The sequence below is a fragment of the Rhineura floridana genome, chromosome 1, assembly GCF_030035675.1.
Source record: "Rhineura floridana isolate rRhiFlo1 chromosome 1, rRhiFlo1.hap2, whole genome shotgun sequence".
Lineage (NCBI taxonomy): Eukaryota > Metazoa > Chordata > Lepidosauria > Squamata > Rhineuridae > Rhineura > Rhineura floridana.
Window position 1 is genome coordinate 292,828,661 of NC_084480.1, and position 14,874 is coordinate 292,843,534.

Genomic DNA, 14,874 nt, shown 5'->3' on the forward strand with positions numbered 1-14,874 from the left:
GTGGGCTATAGATAAGTTCTTAAACTGCAAGGGTTTTTTGCCTATTAGTGAATGCTCTTCAAGCTCAACCATGTTTAGCACATCTTTCATTATAACATTCACAGATACACTTCCACAGAAGTTACAGGTATTCAAGGGGCAGGTGAAGTTAAAAAAAAAAGGCTCATTGAGAAGAAGAACAATACACATGTGCAAAGAGCAATTTTTAATATCCCTCCACCCATGTTCTATACCTAAGCCCTGGCATGTAAGGGACTGAGGTCGCAAGTACTGGGAGAAGCAGAAAAGAAATCGATTCCCTCTTTCCCTCTCTTAAGCTAAAGACTTTGGGTGGCATTCGAGGAAACCCTACTGGGAAGAGACCCACTGAAATTAATGAACCCAAATTAGTCACGTCTATTGACTTCAGTTGGTCTACTTTTACCACTTCTTACTTTATTTTCGCTCTGTCCTAGAACGGCACACGAAACAGAGCATTAGGTTAGCTCTTCCCCGCCTCAACCTTGTATAGAGCAGGCGTGCCGCCTTCTTTCTCTGGAAATACTGTAGCTGATTTGAAAGCGAGACAGGAGAAACGACCCCGGAGCGGCGAAGCCCGAAGAAGACATGCTTGGGCCACGCGTGGGCCTCGCTTGGCCTGAGGCGAGGAGGAGGAGAGAGAGTGAGCGTGGCTTCCGTGAGAGCGGCACGGAGGCTCCCGCAGACTTTCTCCAGCCCCCACAATCCCGGTCCCTAAGGCTAAAAGGAAGCGTACTACTTCACCTCTTTGACGGAAAGGAACTCAAGGAGCGGGAAGACCAAGTGCCGATCTAAGAAGTGCGCGATGCGCGTAGTCAAGTCGTACACCGCCATCTTGGACGCCAGGCTGCCAGGAAAAGGCGGAGCTCCGGCGTGCACTATCCGTCACGCCGAGCGCTAAGTACGCACGCGCAACCGAGCAAAAGCCACCTTCCTCGCCTTGTGGGCTGAGTCAGGAGTGTATACTGTGTTATGCGCATGCGAATGAATTAATTCCTTTTCCCCCCCTCTCTAACATACGTCATTATTCTCCTCCTCCGCTACCAGCCTCAGTCCTGTAAGCTCCGCCTCCTCTCGATGCTGCCGTTAAGGTCTGGCTGACGAGTTGAAGCATAGTGTGCGCATGAACACCACTGAGCACACGAACACATACGCGAAGGCTTAAAGGAGTTCTTTTGGCATTTATTAGTGTGAGGGAGCGTGGAGTAGTAATTCGGCTGTTTGCTTCAGAGTCAAGGCGCGTACCCATAAACAATATCCAGAAAAACTGCCGTGTTATTTTGTTGTAGCAAAAACAGCAGACTTGTGGCATATTAAAGACTTATATTTATTGTTGTTGTTGTGTGCCTTCAAGTCAATCACGACAGTTGGCGACCCTATGAATCAGCGACCTCCAATAGCATCTACTGTGAACCACCCTGTTCAAATCTTGTAACTTAAGGTCTGTGGCTTCCTTTATGGAATCAATCCATCTGTTTGGCCTTCCTCTTTTTCTACTCCCTCTGTTTTCCCCAGCATTATTGTCTTTTCTAGTGAGTCATGCCTTCTCATTATGTGTCCAAAGTATGATAACCTCAGTTTCATCATTTTAGCTTCTAATGATAGTTTGGGTTTACTTTGTTCTAACACCCAATTATTTGTCTTTTTCATAGACCATGGTATGTGCAAAGCTCTCCTCCAACACCACACTTTAAATGAGTTGATCTTTCTCTTACCTGCTTTTTTCACTGTCCAACTTTCACATCCATACATAGAGATGGGGACTACCATGGTCTGAATGATCCTGACTTTAGTGTTCAGTGATACATCTTTGCATTTGAGGACCTTTTCTAGTTCTCTCACAGCTGCCCTCCCCAGTCCTAGCCTTCTTCGGATTTCTTGACTATTGTCTCCAGTTTGGTTAAGGACTGTCCCAAGGTATTGATGATCCTTGACAAGTTCAGTGTCCTCGTTGTCAACTTTAAAGTTACATAAATCTTCTGTTGTCATTATTAAAGTCTTCTTGATGTTCAGCTATAGTCTTGCTTTTGTGCTTTTCTCTTTAACTTTCATCAGCATTCATTTCAAATCATTACTGGTTTCTGCTAATAGTATGGTATCGTCTGCATATCTTAAATTATTTATATTTCTCCCTCCAGTTTTCACACCACCTTCATCTTGGTCCAATCCCTCTTTCTGTATGATATGTTCTGCATATAGGTTAAACAAATAGGGTGATAAAATACACCTCTGTCTCACACCCTTTCCGATGGGGAACCAATCGCTTTCTCCATATTCTGTCCTTACAGTAGCCTCTTGTCCCCTTTGTTTGGAATTGGGATGTATATTGAACACTTCCAGTCTGTGGGCCATTGTTTAGTTTTCCATATTTCTTGACAAATGTTTGTCAACATTTGGACAGATTCGGTCTCAGTAACTTGTAGCAACTCTATTGGTATGCCATCTGTTCATGGTTATTTGTTTCTTCCAAGTAGTTTATAAGAGCAGCTTTCACCTCACATTCTAGAGTTTCTGGTTCTTCATTATACGGTTCTTCCATGAATAAATCTGTCATCCTTGCATCTCTTTACAGAGTTCTTCAGAGTTTTGCTTCCATCTTCCTTTTATTCCATCTCCGCCAGTCAGTGTGTTTCCCTGTTGATTATTCAACATCCCTACCCTTGGTTTAAATTTCGCTTTAATTTCTGTAATCTTTTGGAATAGGGCTCTTGTTCTACCCTTTTTGTTGTCCTCTTGTATTTCTATAGAAAATAATTCTATTGTAATAGTTCTCTTTGTCCCTACGTACTAATCGCTGTATTGTTGCATTTAGGGTTCTAAACGTATTTCTATCTCCTTTTGCTTTTGCTTTCCTTCTCTTTTTAACCATTTTAAGAGTTTCTTCAGATCCATTGACTTATATTTATAGTGTCATAAAATTTCGTGGGCTAGACTTCCATTTCATTAGATGCTACCCTTCGAAGTCTCATGCTAGGGGTGGGGAACCTTTGGCCTTCCAGACTATTGGCCAATACTGACAGGTTGATGACAGATGTAGTTCAGCAGCATCAAGAGGGCCACCGGATCCCCATCCCTGGTCTATGCCATAAAAATGTGTTAATCTTCAAAGTGCCACAAGGCTCTTGTTCATCCATGAAAAAGACAGAATGGTCGATAGTATTAGGGCCAATAAATAGTATTTAAAGGTTACAACAAAATGCACAAGCTTTTGACTTCATCAACTCTTTCTCTTGCGTAATATCAAGGAAAAAGAACCAAAATAAAAAGATAAGGAATGGTGTTGCTTGGATGCAGGGGCAGAGATGTGTGACTGCTCAACCTTCAAATATACTGTATAAGGCAATGACTAACTTCTGAGTGGTATTTTCAAAGGGAGAAACAGCCTGCCTGAGGTCTTGCTGCACCAAGCACGGCACAACCTGGCTTTAAGTGTGTTGCACTCTGCATAATATCTCCAATCCATCTTTAAAAGATTATAAAATATAGGCTGTGGCTTTTCCATCACACTGAGTGACAGCCTCCCCTTCTCTTTTGTATCTCTGTGTATGTTTGTGTTTGCTTAATCAACTTGACAAAAGAGTTTGGATGAACTTGACAGCTTGCTCACTTTTTTGTGGCTTTTTAGCTGGTCTGAACAAAGATACTATGATACGGTTACTTTTAGATTTTTTTTCTTATATACAAACTCTGCTACTTGCAATTTTTATAAATAATCAAGTGTGTTTTAAGAATGTTGTGAACTATCTGCATATATTTTTTAACTTGATTATCACTTCTTAGTCTTGAAACCAGAGCTTGGGAGTAACTCGTTATTTTTAACAAGTTACTTGTAATTAGTTACAATTTTAAATAACGAGTGGGTAATTCCATTACATTTGGCAAGTAACGGAACGACTAGTAATTTCCCTACTTTTCAGCTGCAACTTTAACGTTTCCACGTTAGGTTGGACGTTACTTGGGGGCGGGAACAAGGGGAAGTCAGCTCCTGGCTGTGATTGGTTAACACAAGGCATGTGCCTCACACTGATTGGACCTCTGCGCAGACTCTCTCTTCCCTCGTGATCTGTGTTAGGAGGCACGAGGGAAGAGGTGAATAGGCAGGGCCTGCTAGCGTCTGAGAGGAAAAAATGGACGCCGGAGGAAAAAGCCAGGGCAAGGACAACGGAGGAGAAGGCAGCAGCAGAATGGCGAAGACCTGTGGAGGTGAGTGACGATGATTTATGTGTGTGTGTGTGTGTGTGTGCCCCCCCGCGGCCCCTTCTGCCCCCCGTGGCATTTTTGCCCCCCGTGGCCCCTTCTGCCCCTCCCACTGCCTCTCCTTGCCTTGCTGCCGCCCCCCCATCAATCACAAGGCACTTCTGAAACTTCGGCCCTACTTCTCTTCCTTCCCCCCCCTTTTTGAACTCTCCCCCTTGTTCCTATGCACACCTATATGCTGTATTTATCCAGACAGAGCACTCCTGCCTTTTAAAATGCCGGCTAGCTTTTTATTGTATATTTATTTGAACTCCATCTTTCTTTTTATTTGTATTTTTGTCCTGTTTAATCACAAGACTGAATTGTATGTGGGACAAAAACTGTTTCAGTAATAATAATAATAAAAATAAAAAATCATTAGGCGTATAATAAATGGCTTAAGGCTGATTTTTTTGTTCTTGGCAGAGATGAGGTGAGAAGTAGGGTCCTTGCAGCTCCTCCTCTCAGTCCCCCAGCTCTCAAACTCATGTTCTGTGAGAGAGATATTCCCAGTCCCAGAGAGAGATAGACTGTTGACAATCTCTGCTAATATCTATACAAATGTACATAACATGCATCACCTGAACTCACATGATCTAGAGTTACCTTAGATCTTGCAAGATTTGCAAATGAGAAGCAATAGGGTTTTATATTAGTTCTGATTGTCTATTGGGCTATCATAGGTTATATGTTTTTTTTCATTTTCTATGGCAAAAACTCCAACTTCAGTGGAATTTATGTGAATTTGGCTAATGAATGCTTTATTCTTTCATCAGAACTTTAGCAGTAGTACTAAAATATTAATAAAAAGGGAAAGAAAAAATACTTTACATACATCATTCAGCTGTATTGCTAATTATAGATATAGATATAAAAGATAAACAGCATTTTGTCAAAAGTATTTTTGTCTACATTTTATACCTCATCCTTGGTTTTCCAAGCTTGGCATGGAATGCTTCTCATACAGAATTAATTTGAAATGCTGCATATTTATTATCATAATCATCATATTCAAAATAAAAAATATATGTACCGCCTTCAAGTTGATTCCAACTTTTGGTGACCCTATGAATAGGGTTTTCATGAGGCTGAGAGGCAGTGACTGGCCCAAGGTCACCCAGTGAGCTTCATGGCTATGTGGGGATTTGAACCCTAGTCTCATTTTGTTCTCACAACAACCCTGTGAGATAGTAGGTTAGACTGGCCCAGGCAGGGTTATTCAGTGAGCAAAAATGATGCAAGGATCTCTTTTAATTGTGCTATCGACCTGCTTACTTCCACTCTGACTGGGGCATCTTGCAGCATGGGGAAGAGATGGGGGCACATCACAGCTGAAGTTCACCCATATAGGAGCATTATCTCTTGTTTATTACAGAGACGCCTGTTGCAGGTTTTGCTGCTGAGAGCAGCAGTCAGTTAGTACGGCCACTTGACTCACAGCTTGTTGATCCTGAGGAGGCAAAACTAGAAAGTGAGGTTCAGAAAGGAGGCCCTGTGCACGAGGAGGAGGAGGGCATGAAGCAGTGCCAGTTGCCCACAGCCACATCTGCAGAACAGCAAGTACCATGGTTTGGCTTTGAGAAAGCTTGTACATTTGTGAGCCAGAGTGGGGAAAATGTTGTTGTACGATGCAATTACTGCCTTCCAAGGATCAAAAATCTGAGATCAGCTGTTTCCTCCTCATCCAATGTGAAGAAACATTTTGAGGTAAGCCTTTGTCATGCTGGTCCTCAAAGAGTGTCCATTGTCTATTTATGTTTCAATTGTGAAGTTCCTCTTCCATTTTTTCTTGGATTCATGCTTTGTTCTTCTTCCTCAGAGTGCACACCCTGAGAAGCTGAGAGCAATTGAAGAAGCAATAAAGGCAAGGAGACGTGGCCTTCCTGAACCAATGCATGACACTCCTCCTCCCAAAATGCTGAAGCAGCAGCAGACAACCCTTGAGAGGTGGGGATCTGGCAGGGAGCCTGTCACCCAGAGCAATCTCAACAGGAGAATCATTGATTTCATTGTAGAGGAGACATTACCACTTCAGACTGTGGACAAACCATCATTCATTAATCTGGTTCGCATTGGACTCCCCAAAGATCTCACCATCATATGTGCCAAGACTCTGAGAGACAGAATTGAGAAGAGAGCATGCCACATGAGAGAAACTCTTGCAAACCGAATGGGTGCTGTGGCATATATAGCAACCACTGCAGATTGTTGGACCAATGGCAAGAAGAGTTACTTTGGGGTAACAGCCCACTGGATCAACCCAACTACCCTGAAACGTGAGGTCGGGGCCTTGGCTTGTAAGCGTCTGAAGGGGCGCCATACATACAATGTCCTTTCAAAAGCACTGCATGATGTACAGGATCCACAACAAAGTTATGTGCACTACTACAGACAATGGCTCCAACTTTTTGAAAGCGTTCAGAGTTTTCATGGCCAAAGAACCAGTGGAAGCTGCAGGCACCAGTGACGATGATGGTGATAACCAGGAGGAGGAGGAGGCTGAGGTGGAGTTTGTGCCTATCTGTGAGATCCTGGACACAGGACCTGAGGCAGAGGAAGAAGCTGCAGACTCAGGAGAGGATTTTGTTTTACCACCACACCAGAGATGTGCTAGCCACACCCTCAACCTTGTGGCAACACAAGACATAGAGGCCATGCTTTCTGACTCCTCCAAAAGTAGTCTTCTTGGTCCTTTCAAGAAACAGTTTCGTTCCTTGATGGGAAAGTGCAGCAAGTTGTGGTCCAAGCAGAACCAGTCAGCACAGATTGCTGAGTATATCCGTGCGCAATGTGGTGTGTTTCTGAAGGTACCGAATAAGACCAGGTGGAATTCCACCTTTGATGCGTTGAAGCAACTACATGAGCTCCTGTCAACTGTGCCACTAAAAATGCATGCCATAATGGACCGCTGCTCCTTGTCCAGGATCACAGCTGCTGAGATTGAAGTGGTACAGGAATACACAGAGATTATGGAGCCACTAGCCCAGTCCCTAGATATCCTGCAACGGGAGAACAGCATGTTCATGGGGTATTTGCTACCAACGCTCTGCAATCTGGACCGCAAGTTAGAAGGACTGGAAAACAAACCTGAGAGGTACACATACTGTTTTCATCTGCTGAGAGGTGTGCGCGAAGCCCTAAGAAAGCGGTTTGCAGCTATCTGGGAGGACAAGAGGCTTCTTCTGGCAGCCTGCCTACACCCTCGCTTCAAACTAGATTGGCTGGAATCGTGTCAGGCCACCACCCATACCAACAAGTAAGAACATTAGGGAAGCCCTTTGGGTGGATTACTCCAAGGGAAATGTTGTCTCCAGGGAGGCATCAGAGGGCTTAAGGTGGTAGGCAGGGGCTGGGCCTTTTCTACCTGGGGCTCCTCATCACAACCTTGGGTTGCTGCAGGTAATCCTTAAGGGTCTGCTGTGCTGCCCCATGAGTGTGGTGACTTGGTCACCTTCCTACCTTCCATGTCATCATCCACAGGCTCAGGCTGGACCCTGAACCAGGGGACATGACAAGCATCAGGAAATGAAGAGCAGATGATGGTTTCCTAACATATATGTGTTAACATATCTTCTCTCTTTCTTAGATACACAATGGAAGCCTTGTCGAAAGCTGAAATAAAGATGGGTGTACTTAATGAGGACAGTGATCAGTCTTCAGATAAAGACCAGGAAGGAGATGACTTAGAAGATGACTTCTTTAACTTTCTGCCCCAGGGCAAGAAGTCAGCAGTGGACACTGCTGAGGAGGAACTGGTGAGGTACCTGAGGTCTCCCAGCAGGGAAGTGTCATCACTCCATGGCTTTCCACGTGTGCTGCGGTGTTTTTTGCAGCACAACACAGGCATGCCTTCAAGCGCCGCAGTAGAACGCCTGTTCAGTACTGGTGGCAACATAATGACTGTAAAAAGACATTTCTTGTCTGACATGCTCTTTGAGCATCTTGTTCTTTTGAGACATAACAGAAACATATTATAAAAGCATTTCAAGTGTAAAATTTGATTTCAAGAGTTGGGGTATCTTCATTGCTTGGGGGGATGTGAGATTCTGTTATGCCATTATGTTAATCTTATGGATAAATTTTTTTATTCTACTACCCCCTGTGTGTGTGTGTTTATTTTTAATATTGTTTTAGGCTTCTTAGATGTGCAGCAGCCAAGGCCAGCGCCTTGTAGGACGTTTTTTTTAAAAGTAACTGAAATGTAATTGTAGTGATTACTTTTGAGAAAAAGCAAAGTAATCAGTTACTTTCAGAGCAATTGTAATTGTGACGGTAATTACTACTTTTTTGGGCCAAGTAATTGTAACTGTAATTTATTACTTTTTAAAAGTAATCTTCCAAGCTCTGCCTGAAACATGATCCTATGCATGTTTACTCAGAAGGGGATATTCCATAAGATGTCAAAAATTGTGTTTACATCTCATTTTCTGACCAAGGAGTTCTAGTGCTTCAAATAAGAACAGAAGAGGAGTGTCTGTTTCCAAATTTCACATTTTAGTATGTGCGCCTTGACAGATTCCACATACAACAGCTGCTGCCGCTGCTGCTGAAGGGGCCATCTTTTTTGTGAGTCCTGCAAGACTGTCAGCTCAGGAGTCCTAGGAACTACTAGGTTGAGGTGTTCTTTAGGGGTTTTTGTTGGGGCAAGATTTAATTTTGGGGATGCATTATTTTTTACTGTAACTGGGATTATGCTTTTTATATTTTTATTGTTAGACCCCAACTACAACTACAGTTGTGACTTCCTCCAAAGATTCCTGGGAAGTATAGCTTGTTAACTAGGAGCTGTAGTTTGTTGGTAGTTTTGCTGACAGTTGTTAGGCAACCCCTATTCCCATCACAGAGATACAGTTCTCAGAGTGGTTTAACAGTCAGTCCCTTTTTTCAGGGAACTCTGAATTTGTAGCTCCGTGAGGGGAACAGGGATCTCATAACATCTCTCAGCACCCTTAAACTACAATTCCCATGAATCTTTGGGGGAAGCTATGAGTATTTAAAGCAGTATACTCCTGTTTTAAATGTATAATGCAGATGGGGCCTTTTGCTTTATCATGAATTTTGTAGGGTTTGTTTAAGTGTACTGCATATTTATTGAGATTTTTTGTTAGCTTATTGTTTTGATTATTTAACATATAACATTTTTGTAATATATTGTAACAGTGAATTGTGTCGTTCTTCAATGTTGTAAGCTGCCTTGAGTGTGGTTTAACTATGGAAAGGTGACATACAAATTGATGATGATAAGAGAGCTCTTTTGAAAGCACAGCATCATCAGCTGATCAGTACTGAGAGGAGCTGATTTGAAAGTGTGCTTGCTGTGTCAGTCATCTGGTTGGTGCTGCTGATAGTGCAGCTTCAAAGGGGCTGCTCACAGCACCCATCAGCTGATCAGCACTGAGAGCAGTCCCATTGCAGCCAATCCCAGCCACATCTTTACTTGCTCCTCACCTGACATCATGTATGATAGCATTGTGGGCTTAATTAGTTCTGTGGGCTGAGAGTTCTCCACTGCGGCTGCTGTAGGCACTCCCAATGAAGGTTGCGGCCTTCCCTTGCTAGTTGCCCCTAGCATCTGGCATTCAGAGGTACACTGCCCCTCCACTAGGAAGTTCCACTAAGCTAGTCTTTATATGCCCTTCATGTATTAATCTGATCTTTTTTTATAGCCAACATCTGATATAAATTGATACAAAGGTGAATGAAAATAACTGTTCTGTAATCAGTCTGAAGGTCATGGTTGTAACAAGGACAAGGAAGTAACATATGTAAAAGAAAATACATGTGTGAGATGGGAGGCAGGAAGTTCAGCTTTTATTTATGATAGAAGAGGAGTTGTTCACCTCAGTTCCCTCACTCTAATAAATCCCTTCATCCTCAACTTTGTGGGCATAAACTCCGGAACGAGATTATTGCCTTGTAAAATGTGCAGGCCTTTCTCTTACATCTGGTTAAATTCTGCAGCTGTCTGGGATCCTGAGTCAACACAAAAGACAGAGAGGATAAGTGGTTGGAAGTGCAAAGTTTTCCTCCATGAAGGAGAAAGCAGTAGATCTCCTCCCCAGCTACCACTCCAAACTAAATTTTAAAGTAAGATGTCATGATTCAGAAGCAGAAATCCACCTCACTAATGTTTGAGGCATCTGAAGAGATTCAGATGTAAGGAAGGGAGGAAGGCATTTCACTTGTGGGACTGATGTAGGCTGACAGAGAAGAAATGGCAGGAGTGTTCTTTAAAGTATACAACTCTGTGGGAGCATATGGATCTATTATGCTCCAGGATCTATTTTAATTCCCAGGTTTAAAGTGAAATTAATCCAGTGTGTGCAACAGAAGCTACCACTTCTGGAAAGATTTAGGATAGAATGCTAAAAGCTCTGCAGCAGGAGTGGGGAGCTGTTTTCATCTCGAGATCTGCATTCCTTTCTGGGCAACCTTCTGGGGTCCATATGTGGGGGTGGGCGGGGCCAGAGGCAAAAGTAGATGAAGCAAGGAATATAAATGTTATCTTTGTGCATTAGATTAGTTTCTACACATACCTTTATCCTCCATCCAGGAAGCAAAAGGCATGATCAGAGGTCAAGGGCACATTACAGCCAGGCAAAAACACTCAAGGATGGTGTACTCGCCCTGGCCAATAGAGGGTGTGGTCGAGGAGGGGTCTACCCTGTGGAGAATCCCAAGGGACACACAGAAAGGACTGGAGGGCTGTATTTAGTCTCCAGGCCTGAGGTCCCTCACTGTATAGTGTCCTCATCTCTACTCTACATCTAAAGCACTTCAAATGGTCATGGCTTCCCCCAAAGAATCCTGGGAAGTGTAGTTTGTTAAGGGTGCTGAGAGTTGTTAGGAGACCCCTGTTCCCCTCCCAGAGCTAAAATTCTCAGTAGTGGAACAATCCCCTTTTTTCAGGGAACTCTGGGAAGTGTAGCTCTGAGAGAGGAATAAGGGTCTCCCAACAACTCTCAGTACCCTTAACAAACTACACTTCCCAGGATTCTTTGGGGGAAGCCATGTGCTTTAAATGTATGGTGTGGATGAGTTTACCCCATCATTCCCAAGTGTATGCATTGAATAACAGTAGCAATATTTGCTTCAAGATGATCCTTACCTTGATATAGAGGAGTGGGGAGTCTTTTATTTTTCTACCAAGGGCCACAGTTCCACATTTTTCCATTTGTCAGAGTCCACATGCTGGCAGTGGGCAGATCCAAAAGTGAGCATGACACACTACTTTGCTTGCTTGCTTGCTTGCTTGCTTGCTTGCTTGCTTGCTTGCTTGCTTGCTTGCTTGCCCGCCCGCCCGCCCGCCCGCCCGCCCGCCCGCCCGCCCAGTGGGCTGCTGAAGGTAGAAGAAATTGCTCTTGCCAGAAATGTGAACTAATCGATTGCATGATGTGGCCCTTGGACCACAGGCTCTATATAGATCGTGGCTACCCCTGAAGGTGTATGGTTGAACAAACTTCCAGCCTCTGGAACATGAGCTAGATACCACAGTGGTCTTTTAGAGCCCACAAGTTACCCAGCCCTAGCCTAAAGGGAGTGATGCAAAGAGATCAAGTTTCAAAGTATCTAGCTAAACCAACAAGACTCTTGTAGCACCTTAAAGGGTAACAAGTGTATAAACCAGGATCCGCTTCATCAGATGCTAGTCCACAAAAGCTTATGCAATAATAAATGTTTCTGTAAAGTGTTACTGGACTCTTTGCTGTGTTTGTAACAGAGTAACACCATTAGTCTATTCAAGCAGGTCCTATTGAATTCAATGGGTCTTACTCTTGGGTAAGTGGGATTAAGATTGCAGCCTAACTCAACTACACCTCTGCAAGTCTCAAACTATCATTTCTTAATTAATTTCTTAATTTTGCACTAGCCTCTTGTGAACAGAACACTTGTCTGTTAAGCGCCAACCCTCTCTACCAAGCCAATGGTGATTGGCTAATCTTTACCTGCTAAGAGGTGTATGGTGCAAGCCTAGGCATGTCTAATCAGAAGTAAGCTCCACTGAGTTGATTGGGACTTACTCCCAGGTAAGTGTGTATAGGGTTGCAGTCTTAGGCAGTCACTAATACTTTATGTGGGAAGAGCCCAACACCTTTCTTTGACCAAACTATGACATAATATTGGGCTTTGGCATCTCAGGATTAGCATTTATAGTGAGAGAGGAAGCAATTAAAACCTCTGTGGCTAGAGGAGTTCTCCCTGGGAGATGGATATCCTAAGAACTTTTCTTGGACTCAGCAAGTTTTCATTCTGAATGCGACTGGAGGTATATAATAGTTTAAATCCATGAGTGACCTCCACTGGCTTCTACAACACAGAAGTCTGCATACAGAATCTGAATAGGGCCCTACATGTTTATTATTACAAAATGTTTTCATTATGTAGGCTGCCACTAAAGTAGACTTTAATTTCCGTGAAACAAAGATCCTTGGGTGTCTTTAGGGAATATAAAAAATGGTTTGAAAGGAAGGTAATTAACCAAACCATTCAATGTGCAACTTTTTAGTTTTACGTGTACTTCCCAAAAGGGATGGGATAATTTATGGGTGGGCAATAGGATTTTTGTACTTTGCCAAACATTTGTATTTTATGTCAGTGGTGAACGTGAACTTTTATTTCTAAGAGCCTCCCTGCACTGAAATGGTACCTTAGAGAATAGCTGCTGAGTGATTCACTACTATCAACCCAAAAGGTGAACTAACCTGAAATAGCTTCAGTGCCTGAGCCGTGGGATGTGGGCAGTTTTTCTCCAGATAAAATGTCAGCAATACACTTGAGGACAGTCCCTATATAGTGTTTTCCTCTATGGGAGGGCATTTGGAAAGATTCCCATGGTGTCAAAACAAATGTTGCATTGGAAACCGGCCATCTCTTTACATTTTCTATGGAGACTTCATAAATACTTGACTCCTATTGCATCCCCATTGACAGGATTCTTTCAGGAAAAGCTACAATGAAACTAAATAGAACTTTTTAAAAATACATATATGTCCCCTGGAACCATAGTGATGCAAACAAATAATCAATCCTAACTCCATATATATTCTTATGGGATCTGATCAGGAAACAGATCTTGGAATTGTGATGGATAGCTCACTGACATTTATTTATTTTACAAAATGTATATATCACTTGATTGTATCAAAACCTGTAATTGGTTTACAAAATGACCCATGCAGCAGCTGTGAAAAAGGTGGATTCCATGCTAGGAGTCATTAGGGAAGGGACTGGAAACAAAACTGCCAATATCATAACACTGATATATAAATCGATGGTGCAGCCACACTTGCAATACTTGTTACAGCACCTCAACAAAGAATACTGTAGGCTTGGAAGAGGTTCAGAAAAGGGAAAGCAACTTGATCATGGGACTGGAATAACTTCCCTATCAGCAAAAACTACAACATGTAAAGCTTTTTAGTTTAGGATAAAGATGTGTAAAGGGTATAAGATTATGCACAGTATGGAGAACGAGGATACAGAAACGTTTCTTCTCCCTCGTAATACTAGAACCCAGGGGCATACAATAAAGCTGAATTTTTCAAGATTCAGGACAAACAAAATTAAGTCCTTTTTCACACAGCACTAAAACCATGGATTTGTTATAATATATAGTGATGGCCACCACTTTAGAAGTCTTTAAAAGATAAGTATTTAAAAGATTAGATAAATGAATGGTGGATAAAGCTATTAATGGCTACTTTCAGGATCAGAGGCAATTTGCCTCTCAATGCCCAATGCTGAGTTTCACAGGTGGGGAAAGTGCTGTTGCATTCAGGTTTTGCTTGTGGGGTTTATTTATTTATTTATTTATTGCATTTATATACCGCCCCATAGCTGAAGCTCTCTGGGCAGTTTACAGCAATTAAAAACAAATATACAAATTTTAAAACACAAAAAACAATTTAAAAACACAATTTTAAAAAACTTAAAAACAATTTAAAAACACATGATCTAATGCCTGGGAGAAGAGGAAAGTCTTCACCTGGTGCCGAAAAGATAACAGTGTTGGCGCCAGGCACACCTCGTCAAGGAGATCATTCCATAATTTGGGGACCACCATTGAGAAGGCCCTCTCCCTTGTTGCCAGACACCCAGATTCCCTCCGAGTAGGCACCCGGAGGAGGGCCTTGGATGCTGACCGTAGTGTATGGGCGCGTTCATGTCAGGAGAGGCGTTCCATCAGGTATTGTGGTCCTAAGCCGTGTAAGGCTTTATATGTTAAAACCAGCACCTTGAATCGAGCTCGAAAACATACAGGCAGCCAATGCAAGTCGGCCAGAATTGGTTTTATATGTTCGAACCATCTGGTCCCTGTTACCAATCTGGCTGCTGCATTTTGCACAAGCTGGAGCTTCCGAACTGTCTTCAAAGGCAACCCCATGTAGAGCGCATTGCAGTAATCTAACTTGGAGGCAGCGCTTGGACATAACTAGTTACAACTAATGAATTACTTGTAATTCATTACTTTTTTGAGTAACAAGTGGGTAATTCCTTTACATTTTGATTGTAATAGAACTAGGAGTAATTTTACTACTTTTGTGGAGTAATTCTAACATTTCCAGAATTACTTTTGGGCATTACTTGGGGGGGAGCAGGGGAAGTCTTCTGCTCCTCTGA

General features: G+C 42.7%; 1 protein-coding gene across 3 annotated transcripts in view; it reads right to left on the bottom strand.

Annotated features, from left to right (window-relative positions):
* EIF3E (eukaryotic translation initiation factor 3 subunit E) overlaps positions 1-962 on the bottom strand; it is a 44,340-nt gene extending 43,378 nt beyond the window's left edge. The window contains exon 1 of one of the 3 annotated variants that reach the window (XM_061605117.1): positions 763-962. In XM_061605117.1, coding sequence (XP_061461101.1) covers positions 763-852 — 90 coding nt within the window. In that variant the 5' untranslated portion in view covers positions 853-962. The remainder of the gene's footprint in view (positions 1-762) is intronic. The other 2 variants (XM_061605126.1, XM_061605134.1) reach the window with 2 other exon arrangements.
* Positions 963-14,874: the final 13,912 nt, after the last annotated feature.